Genomic DNA, 24,520 nt, shown 5'->3' with positions numbered 1-24,520 from the left:
TAGCCATAAAATGCTTTGAAAGGCTGGTCACAGCTCACATCAACACCATCATCTCAGACACCCTGAACCCACTCCAATTTGCATAACACCCCAACAGATCCACAGATGACACAATCTCCATTGCTCGCCTCACTGCCCTCTCCCACTTGGACAAGAGGAACACTTATGTGAGAATGTTGTTCATCGACTACAGCTCTGCGTTCAACACCATAGTGCCCTCCAAGCTCATCACTAAGCTCAGGACTTTGGGACTGAACACCTCCCTCGGCAGCTGGATCCTGGACTTCTTTACGGGCCTCCCCGATGTGGTGAGGGTAGGCAGCAACACATCTTCCACGTTGACCCTCAACGGGGGCCCCTCAGAGGTGTGTGTTTAGTCCCCTTCTGTACACCCTGTTCACCCATGACTGCGTGGCTGCGCACAACTCCAACACCATCATTAAATTTGCTGACGGCACAACGGTTGTAGGCCTGATCACTGACAATGATGAGACGGCCTATAGGGAGGAATTTAGTGATGTGGCAGTGTGGTGCCAGGACAACAAACGCTCCCTCAACGTCAGCAAGACAAAGGAGCTGATTGTGGACTACAGGAAATGGAGGTCCGAGCACAACCCTATCCACATCGACAGGGCTGTAGTGGAGCGGGTAGAGAGCTTCAAGTTCCCCCGTGTCCACATCACTTAGAAATGAACATGGTCCATACAACACAGTCATGAAGAAGGCACGACAAATTCTTCTTCCCCCTCTGGGCTGAAATAAATTGGCATGGGCCCTCAGATCCTTTTGACTGGCTGCATCACCGCTTGTTATGGCAACTGCAAGGCACCCGACCGTAAGGCGCTACAGAGGGTAGTGCGTACGGCCCAGTACATCACTGGTGCCTGAGCTCCCTGCCATCCAGGACATCTATACCAGGTGGTGTCAAAGGAAGGCACTAAAAATTGTCAAAGACTCCAGCCATCCAAGTCAGACTTTTCTCGCTGCCACCACATGGCAAGTGGTACTGATGCACCAAGTCTGGAACCAACAGGACCCTGAACAGCTTCTACCCCCAAGCCATCAGACTGCTAAATAGTTAACCAAATAGCTGCCTGAATTTGCACTAACTCTTTAGACTCATCACATATGCTGCTGCTACTGTTTATTATCAACCCTGTTGCCTAGTCACTTTACTCCTACCTATATGTAAATATCTACCTCAATTACCTCTTACCCATACACATCGACCCGGTCCTTGAACCATGTGTACTGTATAGCCAAGTTATCGTTACTCATTGTGTATTTATTCCTTGTGTTATTATTTCTCCATTATTTTTCTATTTCTCTCTGCATTGTTGGGAAGGACCTGTAAGTTAGCATTTGACTGTTAGTCTACACCTGTTGTTTACGAAGCATGTGACATACAATTTCACAGATTTTGATTCAATGACTTAAAAACCACTAGCGTGAGTTCCTTGTTGTCTGGGGAACACCATTCCTTTTCTGCTTCAGACAAGTAACCCAGTAACTAAAACACAGGGTTTGTTCTTTGAGGAACTATTTGGTATGAATGGGGTTGTCATGGAAATCACAGCAGTGGAACGGGACTATGGGAAGATTAGCCTATACCTTTTGCTGTCCTGCACCCAACTACTCAATATATTTGCAAATTTAATGTCAATGGAGCTTTTTCAAATACATACTTTCAAACATTGACTTGTAACTGTTATACTCTCTCTATCTCTTCTTATCTCTTTCTGTCACGCAACTGTATGGGTGCGTGTGTGTGTGTGTGTGTGTGTGTGTGTGTGTGTGTGTGTGTGTGTGTGTGTGTGCCTGTCGGTATGTGTACACGCGTGTGTGTATGTGTAGATGAGGATGAACCCCCCCACCACCCAGATATGATCCAGCTGTATGAACGTCTGCTGGCTGCAGAGTTCAGGGGGGAGCTGCTGTCCAGGGAGCTCAGCAGTGTTCTGACCAGCCTGAGGAACCTCACCACACCTAACAAGTCCTCCACTAATACCCCAGGTGAGGGGACAGAGTTATCATGTTATCATCAGTGTACAGTCGCATCGCAGGTGATAGTACAGCCATTCCACCGGGCACGCACAGGTTGAATCAACGTTGTTTCCACGTCATTTTAATTAAATGACGTTGAACCAACAGAATATACAGTACCAGGCAAAAGTTTGGACACACCTACTCATTCCATGGTTTTTCTTTATATTTACTATTTTCTACATTGTAGAATAATAGTGAAGACATCAAAACTATGAAATAACACATATGAAATCATGTAGTAACCAAAAAAGTGTTAAAGAAATCAAATTTCTTTTTAGATTCTTCTTGCCATTTTCTCAACCAGCTTTTTTATGTATTTATTTTGTTTTTTATTTAACCTTTTATTTAATTACGGAAGTCAGTTAAGAACAAATTCTTATTTACAATGACGGCCTACCAAAAGGCAAAAGGCCTCCTGCGGGGACGGGGGCCTGGGATTCAAAAAATAAATACAACAATTTAACAAGGCAGCAACACATGACAACACAGCATGGTAGAAACACAACATGACAACAACATGGTAGCAACACAACATGGTAGCAGCACAAAAACATGGTACAAACATTATTGGGCAAAGTCAACAGAACAAAGGTCAAGAAGGTGGAGACAACAATACATCATACAAAGCAGCCACCACTGTCAGTAAGAGTGTCCATGATTGAGTCTTTGAATGAAGAGATTGAGATAAAACTGTCCAGTTTGAGTGCTCGTTGCAGCTCGTTCCAGTCGCTAGCTGCAGCGAACTGAAAATACGAGCGACCCAGAGATGTGTGTGCTTTGGGGAACTTTAACAGAATGTGACTGGCAGAACGGGTGTTGTATGTGGAGAATGAGGGCTGCATTAGATATCTCAGATAGGCGGGAGTGAGACCTAAGAGGGTTTTATAAATAAGCATCATCCAGTGGGTCTTGCGACGGGTATACAGAGATTACCAGTTTACAGAGGAGTATAGAGTGCAGTGATGTGTCCTATAAGGAGCATTGGTGGCAAATCTGATGGCCGAATGGTAAAGAATATCTAGCCTCTCGAGAGCACCCTTACCTGCCGATCTATAAATTATATCTCCGTAATCTAGCATGGGTAGGATGGTCATCTGAATCAGGGTTAGTTTGGCAGCTGGGGTGAAAGAGGAGCGATTACGATAGAGGAAACCAAGTCTAGATTTAATATGTGCTGAGAGAAGGACAGTGCATCCTCTAGCCATCCCAAGTACTTGTATGTGGTGACTACCTGAAGCTCTAAACCCTCAGAGGTAGCAATAACACCTGTGGGAAGAGGGGCATTCCTCTTACCAAACCACATGACCTTTATTTTGGAGGTGTTCAGAACAAGGTTAAGGGTAGAGAAAGCTTGTTGGACACTAAGAAAGCTTTGTTGTAGAGCATTTAACACAAAATCAGGGGAGGGGCCAGCTGAGTATAAGACTGTATCATCTGCATATAAATGGATGAGAGAGCTTCCTACTGCCTGAGCTATGTTGTTGATGTAAATTGAGAAGAGCATGGGGCCTAGGATTGAGCCTTGGGGTACTCCCTTGGTGACAGGCAGTGGCTGAGACAGCAGATTTTCTGACTTTATACACTGCACTCTTTGAGAGGGGTAGTTAGCAAACCAGGCCAAAGACCCCTCAGACACCAATACTCCTTAGCCGGCCCACAAGAATTGAATGGTTCATGCGGTAGTCACCTGGAATGCATTTCAATTAGCAGGTGTGCCTTGTTAAAAGTTAAATTGTGGAATTTCTTTTCTTCTTGAGCCAGTCAGTTGTGTTGTGACAAAGTAGGGTTGGTATACAGAAGATGGCCCTATTTTGTAAAAGGCCATATTATGGCAAGAACAGCTCAAATAAGCTAAGAGAAACAACAGTCCCTCATTACTTTTAGACATGAAGGTCAGTCAATCCGGAAAATTTCAAGAACTTTGAAGGTTTCTTCAAGTGCAGTCACATAAAGCAAGAAGCGCTATGATGAAGCTGGCTTTCATGAGGACCGCCACAGGAAAGGAAGACCGGGTTATCAAATTTGACCACAATGTCTGACCCAATGCCTCTCACGTTGGGGGTCTTTTAAAGACCATACGTGGGGGATATTTAGGTCAGTGTCAAAAATATACCAGTGCTTTCTGATAATGTTCTTAAATATATTCCCCAATGGTGAATTCCAAGAGCTCTTCCTGAGTCCCTGTATAGATCAGGAAAATATCATCCAAATATATCCGAATGAGGAGAATATTGGGGAGAAATGGGTTACGGTCTGGATTCAGCACCACCTGTACCACAAGCATTCCTAGATACAGGTTAGCATAATTAGGAGCCATAGTGCTCCCCATCGCTGTCCCTTTGGTCTGGAAGAAAAAGTCTCCTCTGAAGAGAAAATAGTTGGAGGTTAGTACCAGTTCAGTCCACAATACAATTGGTGCGAGGGAGAGCATTAAGGGGACGTTCATTAAGGTAGAACTTGAGGGCCTTAGATCTTAATGGATACATGCTTTTGATCAATGATGGTATCTTCCCGATTTCTCGTTGTCTCTCTCTCTCTCTCACCCCCTCTCTCACCCCCTCTCGCTGAACTTTTGAGAAGTCAAGATAAAACTGTAAGCAGTGTCAACAAAGCTAAATGAATTACCTCTCTCCACACTAAGTACTGCTGTAATATAAAGGATTGATTGTTTTATGTCTGACCGTTACTTGTGTGTTTGGTTTGGTTTCTGGTGGCATGGAGTGTAGAAGGACTGATAAAGAGAAATCTCAGTCTGCTGTCCTCCAGACTGCCCAACGCCTACCTCTACCTGCCCCACCTACGGGACCACCCAGACAGCCTGATTCCTAACGTGGTCCTGGGACAAGGCCGAACTGGAGGTGAGCGACGAGTCATGTAAAAATGTCTCTGGGTAAACGTGTCCTCTTTGACAAACCAGAGGGCTGTTAAAGTGAAAGGCTACAAAGCTTGGTGTGGTTTGCTAGTGTCAGTCTGTACTGTAGCCCGCAGCCTGTAACCCCTATCCTGCCACCTCACCCACCCTGCACAGTGTTGACTTTATTCCAGTGAATAGTTTACTTTAGTGTGTGTGTGTGTGTGTGTGTGTGTGTGTGTGTGTGTGTGTGTGTGTGTGTGTGTGCGTGTGTGTGTGTGTGTCAGTGTCCCTGGTATTGGGGATCCCTACAGTGAAGCGTCAGAAGCAGAGCTACCTGGTTAGCACCCTGAACTCCCTCCTCTACGACCTTTCACCTTCTGAACGGAACGACACCGTCATCATCATCTTTGTTGCCGAGGTAACCTGCTCAGATACCCTGATAGGGGCGTATAGAAACACATGGGATGGTCTTAGCCAATCAAACTGCTTTTAAAACAAAACACTTGACAGTAACAGTAGGCCCACATCATGTCACTTAAAGTGTCTTTTTTAGATGGGAATCATAAAAATAATTTACTTTTTAGATGGGGTAATGTAGCTTGAGGTGGGAAGACTACGGTCTGGTCTCTGCCTCGGGTCAAATCGACCTATTGTTATTAACGCAGAGTATCGACTGATTATGATGAAAAAAATGTAGTGATTCATTTTCAAGGAAAGACCTGCTAAACCTGTTGTGTGACTGTGCCTTTCAGAGGCCTAGGTACAGTATGTATGTTATAACACTACACACCTAAACTACAGGAATGGACGAGCACATTACGAGAAATGCCTGTTCTAGATTTCCAGTTAAGTAACTCATTCTAAAGACCTCAGATCAAACTATATAGCCCAAAACCATATGTCTATCTAAGCACATGGCTCTTATATAGCCCTCAAATTCAAATTTGTACTTTGAAGCCCGTTGCAGTGCTTTTTTCCATTATTTTTCTAATCAGGGACTGATTTAGACTTGGCACACCAATTCATTACCAGGTTGAACGGAAGACCAGCAGTAGTCTGGAACTCGTAGGGTAGGATTTGAATACTTCTGGTATATAGTATGCGCAAAAAATAAATAAGAGTCTTGCTAGCCAGGACACATTCATTTTCACAATTTCACTAAAATCATTCAAATCAATAAATCATAGCACGTTTTTGGGCTCATTCAGTAGTTTTTGCCTGATTTAGGTCTAATCATGTTGAAAAATATTGTTAATAGTACCATTTATATTCCTAAAACACAAGTAGAAAAGTCTACTGTTGCTGCTTCCTGTCGTCATGTATTTTTGTATGTTAAAACACCCATTTTTAATGTCCAAGTTTATAATCAATATTTTGAAATAAGTGATATGATGATATGTTGAAGACGGATACATACAAATTACTCCCTATACACACCTGTCACACTTGTGTTCAGATTGCTTGTATTTTGCTAAATTAGTACCATAACTGCCCAGGCATCGACATTTACCATGAGGTCACTCCAGACTGAAATCTACTGTAATCAATAGCGTGCGCAGATTTAATCTCTCACATCGATATTGTATGGAAATCAATGGAACCAGGACAATTCGCTGCCGTTTCATGTGTCATTGGCCATCTTCTGAAAGACAAACCACAACGAAGTTGCGTATACTACATAAACAGTATATACCTGTCGATACATAAACCTGTAGTAGCCATTTGTCAACTCATGTCCTTGTGGGACAGTGTTTACAGTAGATATGGCCAATACGAAAAAGGACACACTTTTGACTGGATAATTTTTAACAAATCATCTCTCCACAGGAAGTTCTAAATAGTGACAGGGATTGGCTCTCATTTGAGTGATAGCTTGACTGTCAAATCCATGTATTTGTTTGTGGCTAGTGGCTTTTATAAAGAGAGCACCCGAATTTCCCTTGCCATTTTAAAAAAACGTTTATTTAACTAGGCAAGTCAGTTAAAAACAAATTCTTATTTTCAATGACAGCCTTGGAACAGTGGGTTAACTGCCTTGTTCAAGGGCAGAACGACAGCTTTGTACATTGTCAGCTCGGGGATTCGAACTTGCAACCTTTCGGTTACTAGCCCAATGCTCTAACCACTAGGCTACCCTGCTGCCCCTTTTGAGCTAAGTCCTGTGATGGACAGGTGTGTATGATAAAATCAACAGTACCAAACCAAAGATATGAATCTGTTTTAATGCAATCAATTTACTGTGCCTTTAGAAAGTATTTTCATACCCCTTGAATTTTTTACATTTTGTTGTGTTACATCCTGAATTTAAAATGGATTCATTTCAGATTCTGTGTCACTGGCCTAGACACAATTTAATTAAAAATGAAAAGCTGAAATGTCTTCAGTCAATAAGTATTCAACCCTTTTGTTATGGCAAGTCTAAATATGGTCAGGAGTACAAATTGCTTAACAAGTCACATAATAAGTTGCATGGCCTCACTCTGTGGATTAATAGTGTTTAACATTAAGTTTTAAATGACTACCTCATCTCTGTACCGCACACATACAATTATCTTTAAGGTCCTTCAGTCGTGCAGTGAATTTCAAACATGGATTCAACCACAAAGACCAGGGAGGTTTTCCAATGCCTTGCAAAGTAGAGCACCAATTGTTAGATGGGTGATTAAAAATGTAAAAAAGCAGACATTGAGTTTCCCTTTGAGCATGGTGAAGTTATTAATAACACTTTGGATGATGTATCAATACACCCAGTCACTACAAAGATACAGGCGTCCTTCCTAACACAGTTGCCAGCGAGGAAGAAAACCTCTCATGGATTTCACCATAAGGCCAATGGTGACTGTGATTGGAGAAAACTGAGGATGGATAACCAACATTGTAGTTACTCCACGATACTAACCTAAATGAGTGAAAAGGAGGAAGCCTGTACAGAATCAAAATATTCCAAAGCATGCATCCTGTTTGCAATAAGGCACTAAAGTAAAACTGCAAACCATTGATTCTACTGCACACACCCCTCTAGTAACATTACCTCATGTTTCATCTACATTGATTCTAATGCACACACACACACCCCTCTAGTAACATTACCTCATGTTTCATCTACATTGATTCTACTGCACACACACACCCCTCTAGTAACATTACCTCATGTTTCATCTACACTGATTCTACTGCACACACACACCCCTCTAGTAACATTACCTCATGTTTCATCTACATTGATTCTACTGCACACACACACCCCTCTAGTAACATTACCTCATGTTTCAGGTTTGCTTTCACTGGATTCCCCCTTCTCTCATTTATTCCCCCTTCTCTCTGTATCTTTATTTCAGACGGATGCAGAATACGTCAACAGTGTAGCAGAACTCCTAGAGAAGAAGTGAGAAGTTTTGGTAGTTTGTGATTGTAATTTGACTGTTGTTGGCTATGTTTTGTACTTTAAAAATGTTTTGCTGTGTTTTTTGTAGTTTGACTGTGTTTTGTAGTTGGTCTGTTTCTTCACGGTGTTTTGTAGTTTACCTGTGGTTGTGTGTGGCTGTAGTTTTCCTAAGGATGTGCACTCAGGCCTGTTGGAGGTAGTGTCCCCTTCTCAGTACTTCTACCCCAACTTCAGCAGACTCAGGGAAACCTTCGGAGACTCCAAGGAGAGAGTCAAGTGAGAAACGGACTCATGCACAACCCAACACAGTCCAACACATACAGACACGTGGTCTTACAATCATGGAAAAAAAAATAAAAATGAAATCGAAGTCTAACACGTCACATCATGTGCACCTGCAGTAAGTGGTTTGGGTTGTGGTTGTGGTTGTTTTCAGATGGCGCACAAAGCAGAACTTGGATTATAGCTTCCTGATGCTCTACGCCCAGGAGAAGGGAACCTATTATGTACAGGTGGGGTCAGAGTTCCATCTCTCTGATTGGCCAGTCAGTCTGAAATCATATTAATTTATTAACACATCCTCATAAAAAAAAAATTGTGTTGTCAGTTGGAGGATGACATCGTGGCTAATCCTGGTTACTCTCAGACCATGAAAACATACGTCAGAAAGCTGGCCACCGATGACTGGATGTTCCTGGAGTTCTCTCAGCTCGGCTTCATCGGTGAGTCTATGCTCTTCTGTGAAAGTGTCTGTTCTCAGGGCTTCTGGAAAAGGAGGGCGTAGTTAGTAGTAAGGCAACTGTGGGAACTAAAGCAGATGAACACACAATTTATTTATTACCTTTATTTAATGAGGGAAGTTACTGAGAAAAACACACACTAACAGATGGGAGTATGTACACGTGTATGTGGATAAAATACACTCATGACTCTCCTTTCCGGGACAGATACAAGGCCCTCTCTTCGGCAAATCAGGTCACACACACCACCTGCTCCTCCCCACTTATAGGCAGAAACTTAATCAGGAAACACCCATGGTAAGGACTGTTCATCGTTGGTCTGACCAATCGGAATCTATGCTTCAAGACCGTTTTGATCACGCGGACTGGGAAGTGTACCGGGTCACCTCTGGGAATAGTATTGACGTATACACTGACTTAGTGACCGGGTTCATCAGGAAGTGCATAGAGGATGTTGTTCCTACTGTGACCATTATAACTTGGATAGATGACAGCATGTTCCTACTGTGACGATTAGAACAAAAACAGTGGATAGATGGCAGCATTCACACAAAACATTAAAAACCGCGAATCACCGCTTTTAACCACTGCAAGGTGACTGGGAACATGGACTTGTACAAACAGACCGGCTATGACCTCACTTTGGTTATTCTCCTCACAATGTCTTAAGTCATTTTACTTTATTTATTGTGTGTGTGTGTTTTATATCTTTATCAGGCAAGATGTTCCGAGCCCGTGATCTACCAATGATAGCAGAATTCTTTCTGATGTTCTACAAAGACAAGCCCATTGATTGGCTGTTGGACCACATCCTGTGGGTGAAGGCTTGTAACCCAGAAAAAGATGCTGTGAGTTGTGCACAACAAAAGAAAGTATTTTGCTCAAGAGAATAAAATGAAAGGGATTATAAAATGTAGAGTCCAAACTCGTCAAACTTCAGTTTGTGAGTGAACTATTCCTTTATTCAATTGACAGTTGATGGGTTTTCCATATTTTGTCCCGTCCAGAAAGACTGCAACCTGCAGAAGGGCCTGCTCAAGCTGAGATATAAACCCTCTCTGTTTCAACATGTAGGCCTTCACTCCTCTCTGCCTGGGAAGCTACAGAAACTGAAAGTAAGCACTTTCTCCCTCTCTCTCTCTCTCTGAACCCTTCTCTCTCTCTCTCTCTCTCTCTCTCTCTCTCTCTCTCTCGCTCTCTCTCTCTCTCTCCCCCTCCCTCCCTCTTGTTCTACCCCCTCTCTGGTGTGTGTTTGTGCAGGATAAAGACATATAGTGGAAGTTATAATTAAAGTGTCTGTTTTGTCCAGGATAAGGACTTTGGAAAGGTGCCACTGTTCACTGCCCACACTAACCCTCCTGCAAGGCTGAGCAGTAGTCTGAAGCACTACCAGCAGCACACCCTGGAGAGGGCCTACAAGGGCGAGGACTTCTTCTGGGGCTTGACCCCTACCGCCAAGGACTTCATACTGCTCAGCTTCCCACAGCCACGCACTGTCACCCGGTCAGTAGACACCACAGGTCCACAGGTTGCCGGTGACACCTCAATTGGGGAGGACGGGCTCATAATAATGGCTGGAATGGTATCGAACAAATGAAACATGTTTTCCATGTGGTTGATATCACTCCGTTCCAGCCATTATTATGAGCTATCCTCCCCTCCGCAGCCTCCTGTGTTGGACACACACACACACACACACACACACACACACACACACACACACACAGGAATTAGAACTCCAACCACAGGTCACATTTGAAATATTGCCTACTTGACGCTGACTCCAGTTCCATCTGTGTACCTGCTTGTATAAAGGTTGTTGAACAGACTTTGTGGGTTGTCACTGTGGTTTCCCACTTGTCACAGTCATTATCAACATGGAATCCAGATGGTCATGTTTGCCCTGCCCTAATACCACAGAGCAATGTTGTTTCCTAACCCTCTAGACTAACACGTTTGGCCGTGTGTGATCGTCATCAACACACTGTGATTAGACACACAGTGAGTATCTTCATGAGCATGTTCAAAGGCAGCAGCATACCACCCTGTATCCCAGCGCTGGCTTGCTTCTGAAGCTAAGCAGGGTTGGTCCTGGTCAGTCCCTGGATGGGAGACCTGATGCTGCTGGAAGTGGTGTTGGAAGGCCAGTAAGAGGTACCCTTTCCTCTGGTCTAAAAAAAAAAGAATCCCAGGGCAGTGATGGGAGACATTGCCCTGTGTAGGGTGCTGTCTTTTGGATGGGATGTTAAATGGGTGTCTGGACTCTCTGTGGTCACTAAAGATTCCATGGCACTTATCATAAGAGTAGGGGTGTTAACCCTGGTGTCCTGGCTAAATTCCCAATCTGGCTCTCAAAATCATGTTCACTTAATCATCCCCAGTTTACAATTGGCTCATTCATCTCCCCTGTAACTATTCCCCAGGTTGTTGCCGTAAATGAGAATGTGTTCTCAGTTAATTTACCTGGTAAAATAAGGGATAAATAAAACAATAGAGATTAAGGTAATGACTTGACATTTAAAAGGGGCGACTTAGCGTAAAGCTCTCCACTTCATTGTGATGATTTAAAGCATGAGAGGGATATTCTCCGTTGGCCAAACCAACTGGTAATAAATAGGTGATTCTGTCTCTCCAGGTACCTGTTTCGCAGTGGAAACATCGAGAGCAACGGAGACCAGTTTTATAACACCACCGTGGCGGTGCTCCCTAGTGATGTGAGTGCCACGGAGGTCACACTAACTGCCAACAGTGTTTGTGTGTGTGCGCGAGTGTGTGTCATGGAGCTGGTCTAAGAGACTCTGGCTCCCAGATGTTAGGTCCTGGAGACTAAGTAACAAGGTGATGGGAAACGCCAACCACAACATGCTATCTGCTAACACGCTGATGGCCTGTGTGTGTAAACGGAATATCCAGGTGAACAAAAAGGAGAGCAGTCATTGATAAAATTCAGTACGACACTCCCAGAACAGAAGCATAGAAAATGTCTAAGAGCCTCTTGGAGACAGGCCCTTTATATCCTAATCAGACTGTACCAGAATGTTCTGTAAACATCAGCCCGGGAGGCTGCTACAGAATCACACAGTGTTCATAGTGTCATCAATAGAATAATAATCAGTGTGTCCTTAGTGCCTTCAGTAGCTCTGATGTCAATCACTACCCACAGATATGAGAACAAACCATAACGCTCAGTAACTAGTCTAGGCACCGTCAACCCACACACAAACAGTGTCACAAATAGAGCATAGGAAATCATGTATAAAAGTGCTAAGCACTGTGTTAATTACTCTTAACTGAATGTGAACTTTATTCATCTTAAATATTCCCATTAGTAATCTTAATGTAAACCTATGCAATCGCCGTATGCCTTTGGAGGGCAATATACACTAATGCTAGTAGATACAGGTTGTGTCACAAAGGGCTAGGGTTATATTGGATTTGTTCCATAGACCTCTGTTCACATTGTGGTTGTGTGGCTATTTCAGTTGAAAGTATGCTAATTCAATGACTGTACTCCCTAGAACTTTGTCTTTCTTAATGGTTGTTTTCCATAGAACTATGCAATTGTTGCAGATCTAGTCCATATTTCAGTGATTATGGACATTGATTTTGCATTCTCAAGCTCTGCTGAATGTGATCTGAGATAGTGAAGAAAATACATTGTAACCAATGTTCCCTCTAATCTTTTTCAGCACCGAGCAAATTTCAGGTCTGCTCAGCGCAAATGTGAAAATTGTGAAAATTCAGTGCAACATCCAGCGCGCGTTTACTATGAACACTGAGGCTCTACCCGCTTTAAGTTAGTTTTAACAGTTGTCAAGTAGGCTACTGTGACTATTTGATCATAATGTAGGCCTATCAGAGTGGCCTACCATCAAAAACAATTTGTTCTACAATTTTAACATGGAAATAGCTGTTCGATCATTCAGCCTACAGTAGTGGCTAATGTGTGGTGTTCAATGTAGGCCTACATTCAATGAGACTTAAAAAAAAACATGCAGGTCTTGACATCCTTCAGACAAGGTGACTGAACATGTTGTTGTGTTGTTTGATGCAAGAAACCACTTTACAAAATAAAATGCATTATTATTCCCATAGCATTATTACAGAGAATCAGAGAAATTATGCTACCCTCTGCCTATTGGCTTATTCAAGCCTGTTTGAAAATACAACACTGCCCCTTTAAGACCAAAAAAACGCTCTTTATCTGACTCGCTTTTCAAAGATGTCTAGAAATGTACACGTTTTGGGCACTAGTAGAAAGCAGTTACTCCCCTATTGCTGACTACAAATTATCTATAACTGGGCTAATAACTCACTAACTATCAAAGGATATGAACAAAATGTGCACGACCGCTCATGCTGTAAACACAGTCCAGTTCAAAGTAAATGGCACAGATCCATTTATGGCAATGGTCTAATTGCATATAGGCCTACTGCAACTCTGATTTGTTTATTCCACACCGGTCTGTGTAGAGTACAGGCTGAGTAGTGCGTGTCAATGCAATAGAATCCTACTCCGATGTGTTCTGCCTATAACAAAATCTTTTGAATAGTTAGGTTTGTTTCGGTATGTTACATTGAAAGTGGCTAATATTGCGTTGATTCGATCACAATTGCCACAGTAAAAGGAAACATTAATAGTGTTAACAGGGAAAACTCTAGAACATTGGTCACCAACCTTTTCTGAGTCAAGATCACTTTGAATAAAAATGCAAGCTGAGATCTACCGCTCTTTTTTTTAACATTACTTAAAAAAATATAAGCCTATGCAGCATTATCCGTACAGTAGCAATGAGGTTTGTGCAGTAAGCTTTAGGCACAATACATTATCACCGCATATTGGCTTTGCTTGAATTGTCCTGCCAATGCATTGTTGTTCGGGACATTTAAAAAAATATATATTTCAAAACTTAAGGTAGGCTACAGTATATGATCACACTGGTAATAGATTTGTTGTTGTATTACTTGTGAAGCACAGCTGAGTGAGCATACATTTAAATAATTTGCTTTTTATTTTAATGTGCTGATGGTGCCTCAATCTGATGGTCAGTCTCAGCGGAGGTAGAGAGCAGCAGACTGAGGGTTCGGCTCTCAACATTCCTCCGCTCTCCCTTTCCTCCACTGACACTGACCAAAAAGGGACACTGTCTTCCAGCTGATGGCAAAACTCGAGTCACACCGCATTATTTCTGCCTCATGCACAAATTCATGTTGTTACTAATAATAACAACGCTAATAATAACTAATAATAACAACAACGCAAGCCTATAGGTACACTTTCCTATTCATTTATTACTGCTGCAGTGCTTGTTGTAGCGCTGAGTGGAAATAGCAAGAACACTCATTTTATGGCTTATAAAAGTGTTAACTAGAAATTGTTGACAGTGCTGAGTAAGAACTTAAACATGAACTCAGTCATAAAAACAGCATCTCTTAGCTGTGTTCGTTGACAGTCTCTCTCTAGTCAGGGTTTAAAACGTTTTGAAATCTCACTGTATCAACTTTACTGTAGCTTTCTTTTATGCCTGCTACGTTACTGCAGACAGACATAGTCATCTGAGCCATCCGATTGGCCAGAGGTACAGTGCCTTGCAAAAGTATTCATCCCCCTTGCCGTTTTTCCTATTTTGCTGCATTCAACCAGTAATTTAAATTGATTTTTATTTGGATTTCATATGATGGACATACACAAAAAATTCAAAAAGGAAAGGTGGTGCGTGCATATGTATTCACCCCCTTTGCTATGAAGCCCCTAAATAAGATCTGGTGCAACCAATTACCTTCAGAAGTCACATAATTAGTTAAATAAAGTCCACCTGTGTGCAATCTAAGTGTCACATGATCTGTCACATGATCTCAGTACATATACACCTGTTCTGAAAGGCCCCAGAGTCTGCAACACCACTAAGCAAGCGGCACCATGAAGACCAAGGAGCTCTCCAAGTCAGGGACAAAGTTGTGGAGAAGTACAGATCAGGGTTGGGTTATAAAAAAATATCAGAAACTTTGAACATCCCACAGAGCACCATTAAATCCATTATTAAAAAATGGAAAGAATATGGCACCACAACAAACCTGCCAAGAGAGGACCGCCCACCAAAACCGGGTAAGGAGGGCATTAATCAGAGAGGCAACAAAGAGACCAAAGATAACCCCGAAGGAGCTGCAAAGCTCCTCAGCGGAGATTGGAGTATCTGTCCATAAGACCACTTTAAGCCGTACACTCCACCGAGCTGGGCTTTATGGAAGAGTGGCCAGAGAAAAGCCATTGCTTAAAGAAAAAAATAAGCAAACACGTTTGGTGTTCGCCAAATATATGAAGGTACTCTGGTCAGATAATACTAAAATTGAGCTCTTTGGCCATCAAGGAAAATGCTATGTCTGGCGCAAACCTGACCCCTCTCATCACCCCGAGAACCTTATCCCTATGGGGATGTTTTTCATCAGCAGGGACTGGGAAACTGGTCAGAATTGAAGGAATGATGGATGACGCTAAATACAGGGAAATTCTTGAGGAAAACCCTTCCAAAGATTTGAGACTGGGACGGAGGTTCACCTTCCATCAGGACAATGACCCTAAGCATACTGCTAAAGCAACACTCAAGTGGTTTAAGGGGAAACATTTAAATGTCTTGGAATGGCCTAGTCAAAGCCCAGACCTCAGTCCAATTGAGAATCTGTGGTATGACTTAAAGATTGCTGTACACCAGCGGAACCCATCCAACTTGAAGGAGCTGGAGCAGTTTTGCTTGAAGAATGGTCAAAAATCCCAGTGGCTGGATTTGCCAAGCTAATAAAGACATACCCCAAGAGACTTGCAGCTGTAATTGCTGCAAAAGGTGTCTCTACAAAGTATTGACTTTTGGGGGGGGTGAATAGTTAAGCACGCTCAAGTTCTCAGTTTTTTTGTCTTATTTCTTTTTTGTTTCACAATAAAAAATATTTGTAATTTTCAAAGTGGTAGGTGTGTTGTGTAAATCAAATGATACAAACCCCCCCCCCCCCAATTTTTTTTATTTTTTAATTCCAGGTTGTAAGGCAACAAAATATGAAAAATACCAAGGGGGTGAATACTTTCGCAAGCCACTAACTCAATAGTGCACTTGATTTGCTTTCTGGGCCCACCGGGAAGGCAGAGTTCAGACACATGAAATAGTTCAAAATGGAAACAGTTTGCCTACCTGGTGCGCAGGGCAGCTGAATCGGGTGCACCTATCACCAACAGCCCGAGACGAAAAAAAACAAAATAAGAACATAAGGCTTTATCGTTGAGTTTTTTACAGAATTGTTTGTCGATCGACCGGTTGGTGACCACTGCTCTTGAAAGTTGAGTGAAGTTCAATCTCGTGCTTCTCTCTGTGGGCTGATAGTCTCGAGGGAACTGTGCAGCAATCTCTGGGCTACTGCAAGCGTGCGCAGTTTAGAGGGAACATTTATTATAACATGGTGTAACATGTGTTTTTCCTCTCCAGAGCTCAGTGAGAGACAGACTGGTGGGTGGCCAGTCTCCTCAATACAAAGGATCTTATGGAGGCTTCATAGTGATTGGTACATGAGTTTCAATATTCTATATCATTACTAGAACAGGAGTTTTTACTGAACATATGACGTGACCAGGAAAAACTATTTAGGGCCCAGAATAAGGGGAAAAACTCCCATCTCATATTATTACCCAAACACGTCAGAGGCAGACACAGCTCCATCAAAGTGTTGTTCTGTGTATCAGGATGATTCTGAATCATAGAAATACAATGGCTAGAATGATCACTCCCCTTCAAGTCAAGGTACCATGATGTGTGGATCAGCAGCCATAATGAGTGTACCAACGGGCTATGTCCCACTGTGGGCTGTTTTGTACATGACTGGTTATACTGTTATAATATACTGTATATTCTGCCAGGTTGTTCAGAATAATGCTACATTCAGGTAACTGATATGTTTTAAATGTTTGAGTCATGTTTGTAGGTTGTTTTGTGGATGGAGTGGCTGAGGGACAGATAGACGCACAGATGCAGCCCATCTCTGCATTACGTCTACTGGTACATAGCGACTCTGACATGTGGGTCCTGCTCAGCGAGGTGAGCTGTGTGTGTGTGTGTGTGTGTGTGTATGTCTGTGCTCGTGCGTGTGAGGAAGTGACAGGAAATAGTTGTTTTATTAGTCAGTCTCAATGATTGAATAGATGTAAAGGTGTTTTGAAACCGCTTCTAGGTGCTCCACTGAAAGAGGAAGAGGACTTGTTTCACTAGAAAAACATGTCACATTCCTACCTAGTTCCCTCTCTAAACTTAGAGGCGACTCTGTGAACTTATTCACAATAACAATAAGTGTCCTTGGTACCTTCAGTAGCTCTGACGTCAACCGCTATCAACAGATATGAGAACAAACCATTACATTCAGTAACTAGTCTAGTGACCACCCGTACACAAATGAGTGTCACCAGTAGAGCATGGGAAATCACGTGTATTACAGAATGGGAAAACATAAATATGTTAAGCATTCATTATGTTCATTAGTAATAACTTGGGGGGGATTAGGGATGCGTACAAGAGTGTGTCTGTACTTATGTAATGAGTGATGACAGTTTGAATTGAACACACTGCAGGATTACATCAGCTAAGGTTTGGTTAACGCTCATGCTTCTCTCTCTGTCTGTCAGATATTTATTCAACTTTAAGGGAGAAACTTTGGAGGGCATGCGCTGCTCGCCTGTAACTCCACACCTGGATGAACAGTGACCTCTATTGGACATAGACAGTCAATGCAGTTCCTCCAATCACCTCACCTGCTACTGTATGGAAGCACACACACACACACACACACTGTGGATGTTCTCTTTATGCACAACGGAGAATTGTTCAACCTTTGACTATAATGTGAATCTGGAGGAGAAAGTATGTTTTTCTGTTGCTAAATGAGTTTGTCAATCAACTTGAGCACTTCTACATTTGTGGAAGACTTTATACTGGGCACCAGCTTTCAGCTGTGGCTTTAGTCTCAGTTCTCTAGAGGGAAAACATGATTAACATGTACAGGGCTATGATAGTGTAAGAACGATAGGTTTAGTGAGAGGTGAATGGATTGATACCCTCGGTGAGTAATGGATGCAATGTACTGTGTTGTGTGTAAGAAAAAATATGGACCGATGCAATTGTTTGTATTAGTGTATTATTGACACTGTTTGAGCAAGTGTGCGTGAGTTCATGTCTCTGGCCAAAATGCTGTAGATCAGGTTCATTCCTCAAGTAGCTTTTTTGCCATGTGGATTTCTATGTAAATCTTCTGTTGTGTTTCTGGTACTGAACTGCTAGTTTCAATGGGGATCACTGGAGAGCAGCCACTCCACATGTATATACAGTACATATGTGTTACTATGTGCTGTAAATAAAGAACAAACATGAAAGCATTCTTGAATGTGTATAACAATTGAACTGCTTGGCAAATTCAATTTTTTTCCCAACCCTTACAGTAGATAGAAAACACAGGTTACCTCTACTCTCTACAAACAAGAACATTGTCTGACATTACAGTACTTATATTCACAGATGTGACCAAGTTGATGAGTAGCATTTGCTCAGTCAGGTCACTGCTAATGTTCCCCAGCAGGGGGCACTACTACTGCACAAGTCTAGCAGCTGGGTCAACTCAACAATCACTTCTATGGAGAATATATGGGGAGATTCTTAATTGGGTTTTCCTCTCCTCCGGATTTGAAAACACATCCCAGTTAGCCGGTGGGAGAATACATCCGTGTATCATCGGCTGGAGGAGGCAATCAAGGAGAAGGGCAAACTCCTCCTTTCGCCTTTTAACGAAGACACTCCTACATACGGCGACCACTAATCAGTTTCCATCTCACGGAGGACTGAGGATTCAAGGAGGACAGACTTGTTCCAAATTGAGAATCTCCCAGAGAAATTCCTCTTATCCAATTCAATGGATTGACCTTAAAAAGGGAATGACCTTCAATCTAAGGATTTGTATGTCAACTGAATATCAGGCTACAACAGGCCCCAGCAGAGTGTGCCAGAATTTGAAATATAATGTTAACTATAAGAACATGTTCCAGATTGTTGTGAGATACTAAGCCTTGTTAGCTGCTGACGTACAATACCTTTACATTTCAACAGATAGATTTACAGCATGACCTCACAATGAGATGCAGAATGTCAAAACTCAAAAGGTGGCTGTGCCTCATTTGTCCATCCGGGCACCCTTAGAGCCCCTGTGGAAGGGTGGAAGATGGAGATATAGTTTAGTGAGAGAGGACTATGAAGAGACTACACCAGGGGAGAGGAATACCACCACAGACACTCAATCAAAAGGGCAAATAAAAACGTTTTATTAAAACAAATGTATTTGAAAAGAGCAACATAAGGGTCAAATGTACACATCGGCGACGCAATGCAAACACGGCAGGTTTAGGGTGACTTCCTCTGGATCACAAATGCAATGAATTAACTTTATCCACCAGTGACACATATTAGCAAGCCCCAAATGATTAATTCAATTACAATATATATGAGATAATACAAGGGCTGAGTTCTGCTTTAAGAAATTGTTTGAGGAAAACTTGGGCATTGGAGAGAAGTAATCATCATTGCAATTGAGCATAGATCTAAAACCATAGTCTAATAATATTGATGACTAACAATATTAAAACATGACAATCTAAATTAAATGATTTAGCCTTAGGGTTTGAAAATTTCAGTAAATTTCAGTAAAATTCCCTGGTTTTCCAGAAAAAGATTAAGCAGGAAATCTGGGAATACTCCAACCGGAATTAATGGAAAACCTGAGAATTTGGGGAAAGTTAACAGAATTTTGCAACCCAAACTACAAGGCAATCTGAAATGATACAGTTCCCTTGTCTCTTCCTCCAGGTGAGGTTATGTGTAGTAACAGATAATAAACGTATACACCACAAAATAACATCATTTCGGATACAACAACTGTGCAACAATGACAGAAATACTGTAACAAATACAAAAGGGAAAAAGTAACCCAACATAAAAATTGAAAATTGAGCTTCATTGAAAAAATCTTAAAGGTGGCAAAGTGAGGGAAGGGTCTAGGGTTGTCATGATGACAAAGGCATAAACTGTACCAGCTGTAGTTCGGGGGCAGTTATGGAGTGGTATATGGGTTATGAGGGATTTGGTTGAAGGTAGAGGGGGCCAGGGGAGGTGGGTTGGTTGGGGGGGGTTCCTAGTTGGTCTCTTACTTTCGTTTGCTCTTGGTGTCAGTGGTCTGGAACACGCTGGAGGCAGACATGAGGTTCTCGATATACTGACCCAAAACCTGGTTCTCAGACTTCAACTTCAGGTTCTCCTCCTTCACTGCGTCCACACGCGACGACAGGTCTGACAATGACAACAATGATTTTCAAGGAACTGCAATAACTAACATTATTTACTGCTGCTTTCGCCCGTCTGTCTGCACACATCCAGCTGTCTCACCTTCTAGAGTGTGCTGAAGCTCCAACACCTGGTTTATAAGCCTTGTCTTTTCTTCCAGCTCAGCCTGATTCTCCATGTCACCTACAAACACACACACACAGTGAATTTATTTGCAAACACGTCCACAGGAATCACATGCTGCTGGCATTGCACATTTCCCAGAAGTCTCTTACCGTCCCCATCGGAGCTCATGGCGAAGTACTCGTCTTCCTTTTTGGAATGCAGGGCTGCGACTTACAAGGACACTGGAAGTGGACAACAAAAAATGTGAAGGAATGGGACGCAAGGCAAGGGTCAATGACCCCATGACTGACCTCTTCAACTCTATTATGTAGTTCAGAAAAGTAGAGGTTTGTGACAACATGGCGCCTGCATGTGTGGTTTGATTAATAACAGTTTTAGGATTGATTGACTTGCTGTAAATGATTCAATACAATCAATTCAACAGTCTCTACTGGTAGGCCTGCATTTGATGGCACTGTTCCCCCACTGCTCTGTTCAATTTGCCAGCCAAGTGGTACACTTCCACTTGTGATTAAGTTAGTTGTAGGCAACATTTCAACATTTCCCTTCAGCGGCTTTAAAGGGGCAATCTTGGGATTGCTACATCAATTTGGGGATTTTAAAATGTAATGATATAGCTATACCCTTTAACTATTGGACGGTCAGTCCTTGCATTACATTTACATTTTAGTAATTTAGCAGATGCTCTTATCCAGAGTGAGTGCATACATTGATGCTTCTTTCGTACTGGTCCCCATGAGAATCGAACCCTCAACCCCGGTGTTGCAAGAGCCATGCTCTACCAACTGTGCCAATGATATCATGGATGGACAGTCCTTGCATAGCTCCGTCTCTGAATATGAGAGTGGTTACATTTAACCAGCCTCATCCCTCAGCTGTTTACCAAAACAGTGGCGGGGACACGATTTGTTGTTGTTTGAACTGCAGATGTCTCCTTTAATTTCTTTACATAATATACACTTGCTGCCTACAAGACTATTAACGTTACCCTATTATTACCCTAGCTTTGAACAGAGAACGAGATATCTAGGTAACGTTAACTTAGCAAGAATAGTAGCTAGCTAGCGTTAGCTAAAGAATGGTCTTTCGTCTACACGCAATCACAAAAAGCTAATTTAGAAACACTTGTCCACCCAAATGTGTTATGCTACCGGTAATGTTATAAATCATGTTCCTCTACCAGCGTCCAGGCTAAGCATCAAAGTTAGCCACGTTACCAGGCTAGCTAGCCGGTTAGATAATCTTATTAGCTACGCCGACAGAGGCCAGCTGGCGAAACAATAACAAACCCTGACAGACCTCTCTTATTTGCTACCCAGAACAATACTTTCTACAAAACTATTAAAACAGCACAAGTCGACATTGACACAAAATATGTTACTTACTTACCCTCAAAGACCAAGAAAATTATTGAATGTTGTTCTGAAATGGAAAATGACAGGTAAAATACAACAATCCTGTTCAATGTGTCTAGCGCCTCATTCGTGTGATGACGTGCAACGTGTGTCCGCTGGGGGATGACGTAAGACTGATTATTAAAACCAGAGCATAATTGAGCTACAGTAGATACTAATGTCTTTGCATTTTGTTGTTACAAAGTTACGCTTCGAACACACCAACAGTGTAATTGCGCACAATAAATAGTATGCAGCATCATCTGGATATGTATGCAACAAAAGCTACCATTTCTGTCAAGCGGTCTTCGCATACAGTTTGAGCATACTTCGATAAATCCAATGTATGCACCACACCGAATGCACTGAAACTGCCTCTGCAATGCAATGGTGCAAGGCAAACGCAGCGTTTCATTGGAAATGAATGTGATTCTGGTGTACCAAAATGCCATAACACTGTCGGTGTGTTCGAAGCGTTATAATATTTGCTATTGCTCTGCTTTGACTAGACAGTTTGACACAGACTGGAAAAAGCATGGTCAAACACTTTTTTGTAAAATATTTGATTTTATTTAGGAGTTTCACAATTATATAGCACAAAACAGAAATGTCACCACCATGGCATTTTCCCCATCCATTTGTTAATATTCATTGCTAATGTGTTACCATCATAGAAACTATTTTGTAAAAGTATTCAAGGAAAATACCATGAAGAATACCGATGGTGCTGAGCACAGACAAGCAGAATAAGGCACCCAAAGTCAGGTAAAACCCAGGCAACCTAGAAATACAAAGAAAGCTGCATTAGAGTCCAGTTCACATATTCATTAACAGGTATGGTACAGATTAAGCCATGTTCACTTTTTCAAGCAATCCTACCTTTTTTCAGTGGACATGACGTATCCATTGAAATACATGTGTCGAGCCACCATATACACAACACCTCCGAGAACAGCAAGCACTAGGAAGACACAAATGTACAGTATGTAAGGGTATTTTATGGAGCAAAATGTTAGGAATGCTCTAAAACATTCTCGGACATACAGAATTACCTTCACTGCAGAGCAGTCCAGAAGTCCACAGCACCACTAGGAAGACTGGGTACAACTCAACATTGTTCTGACTAGGGATGCAATAGGACACACACACATCAGCATTGAGATGCAGACACAACATTTAATCTAAAATCAATGAAGTTTAGAAATCTTACTGTGCCCGGAATGTTCTCTCAAACTCCGGTGGTCCAGTGACAGTGGGTGGTATGATCTTGTGTGTCATTCTCGCCAGCCCCACCCGTCTCGCCAGGTACCCTAAAGAAGATGCCCCAACAACACTTCAATCTTACAAACTCAAAATTATATTTACACAGTGTGGGCCTTCATGGTTCTGTTCCCATAAGCAGGGTCATAGATATCCGTATTGTCAACCATATTACAGTGTAAGGCCTGAAAGTTTAGTTTGCTTACCAATTTGAAGGGCAGAAAACAGAGACACGGCAGCTAGCAGAACGGGTATTTCTGTAGTCATGATTTTAGTATAGTTTTAGCCTAAGAGAGATACGGTTTGCCCACTGTTATAACTCCAGGTTGGTTTGCGTAACTTCCTTAGGTAAAGTCAAGTCACACCCATTGTCAACAAGTATGTTCTTGTTTTAGGAATGCCCCAGAGCTACATTTCTATAACCCGCCCATAATATTGAGGAGAGGTTGTTTTAGGAAGCTGGGTGAAAACAGGTGGATGTCCACTTCTGATAGAAAAAATAAAAATATAGTAGACCTATATACAGTACAGGTCAAATGTTTGGACACACCTACTTATTCAAGGGTTTTTCTTTATTTTTACTATTTTCTACATTGCAGTTTAATAGTGAAGACATCAAAACTATGAAATAACACATATTAAATCATGTAGTGACCAAAAGAAAGTGTTAAACAAATCTAAATATATGTTATATTTGAGATTCTTCAAAGTAGCCACCCTTTGCCTTGATGACAGCTTTGCACAGTCTCACTGGTTCTGTACATGATGTATAATATTCAGTATTATATACAGTATGCAATGCTATAGTCATTCAGTGTAGTAGGCTATATTGTCAGAAGAACTTGGATAATGTTGGAGGTGACATGATGACCTCACTGTGATTTGATGTCCTTTAGATCTTTGCCCAGTGACCCCACTGCATGCTTTGGTTGTATAGGGATCGATATCGGTGATGTCAGAGCATCTTAAATCCAACGTCTGCATTGCCGTGCAGAATTTGCAGTGATACAGCCCTGCAGAAGTCAGGGCATTCATACTTCCTGCGCTTTGCAGAGCAGTACAGAGCTGTGTGATGGAAGTTGTCAGGGAAGTGAGTTTGTGTTTATACAGGACCTCTCGCCCCCACCTACCATCAACCAATCATGTCAATGCCGCACTATAAAGCGGACCTCCGCATTGTTACAAAATTTGAGAGGCGCACGGCGATACGGTACGGCGGTATGGTTCATTGGACTCTATGTAACTGGAAACCAGATATCCTGAGGCTGAATGTATTGTAGCTGGGGATTTTAACAAAGCTAATCTGAAAACAAGGCTCCCTAAATGTTATCAGCATATTGAATGCGCGACCCGGGCTG

At 42.1% G+C, this 24,520-nt stretch overlaps 3 protein-coding genes across 3 annotated transcripts; 1 reads left to right on the top strand and 2 right to left on the bottom strand.

Annotated features, from left to right (window-relative positions):
• The first annotated feature begins 1,834 nt into the window (after positions 1 to 1,834).
• LOC106604694 (alpha-1,3-mannosyl-glycoprotein 4-beta-N-acetylglucosaminyltransferase B) lies at positions 1,835 to 18,453 on the top strand. Its single transcript, XM_045718106.1, has 14 exons — positions 1,835 to 2,013; positions 4,773 to 4,904; positions 5,185 to 5,318; positions 8,239 to 8,285; positions 8,448 to 8,561; positions 8,722 to 8,797; positions 8,893 to 9,007; positions 9,743 to 9,873; positions 10,033 to 10,140; positions 10,335 to 10,528; positions 11,661 to 11,739; positions 16,498 to 16,573; positions 16,991 to 17,103; positions 17,685 to 18,453. Exons 1-14 carry the CDS (start codon positions 1,884 to 1,886, stop codon positions 17,700 to 17,702), a joined length of 1,467 nt encoding a protein of 488 aa, XP_045574062.1. The 5' UTR covers positions 1,835 to 1,883; the 3' UTR covers positions 17,703 to 18,453.
• Positions 18,454 to 19,343: 890 nt separating this feature from the next.
• LOC106604695 (short coiled-coil protein B) lies at positions 19,344 to 22,172 on the bottom strand. Its single transcript, XM_014199616.2, has 4 exons — positions 21,898 to 22,172; positions 20,658 to 20,729; positions 20,485 to 20,565; positions 19,344 to 20,388 (listed from the first exon to the last, which is right to left on the bottom strand). Exons 2-4 carry the CDS (start codon positions 20,674 to 20,676, stop codon positions 20,246 to 20,248), a joined length of 243 nt encoding a protein of 80 aa, XP_014055091.1. The 5' UTR covers positions 20,677 to 20,729; positions 21,898 to 22,172; the 3' UTR covers positions 19,344 to 20,245.
• Positions 22,173 to 22,455: 283 nt separating this feature from the next.
• Positions 22,456 to 23,451, bottom strand: mgst2 (microsomal glutathione S-transferase 2). The gene is given in 5 exon segments (NM_001141459.1): positions 22,456 to 22,683; positions 22,782 to 22,863; positions 22,955 to 23,025; positions 23,113 to 23,212; positions 23,369 to 23,451. Coding segments are annotated over 5 exon segments (441 nt in total). The 5' UTR covers positions 23,430 to 23,451; the 3' UTR covers positions 22,456 to 22,556.
• Between the last annotated feature and the right edge of the window lie 1,069 nt (positions 23,452 to 24,520).

Source organism: Salmo salar, chromosome ssa05, assembly GCF_905237065.1.
Source record: "Salmo salar chromosome ssa05, Ssal_v3.1, whole genome shotgun sequence".
NCBI classification, from domain to species: domain Eukaryota; kingdom Metazoa; phylum Chordata; class Actinopteri; order Salmoniformes; family Salmonidae; genus Salmo; species Salmo salar.
This window is presented reverse-complemented; position numbering and strand designations above follow the sequence as displayed.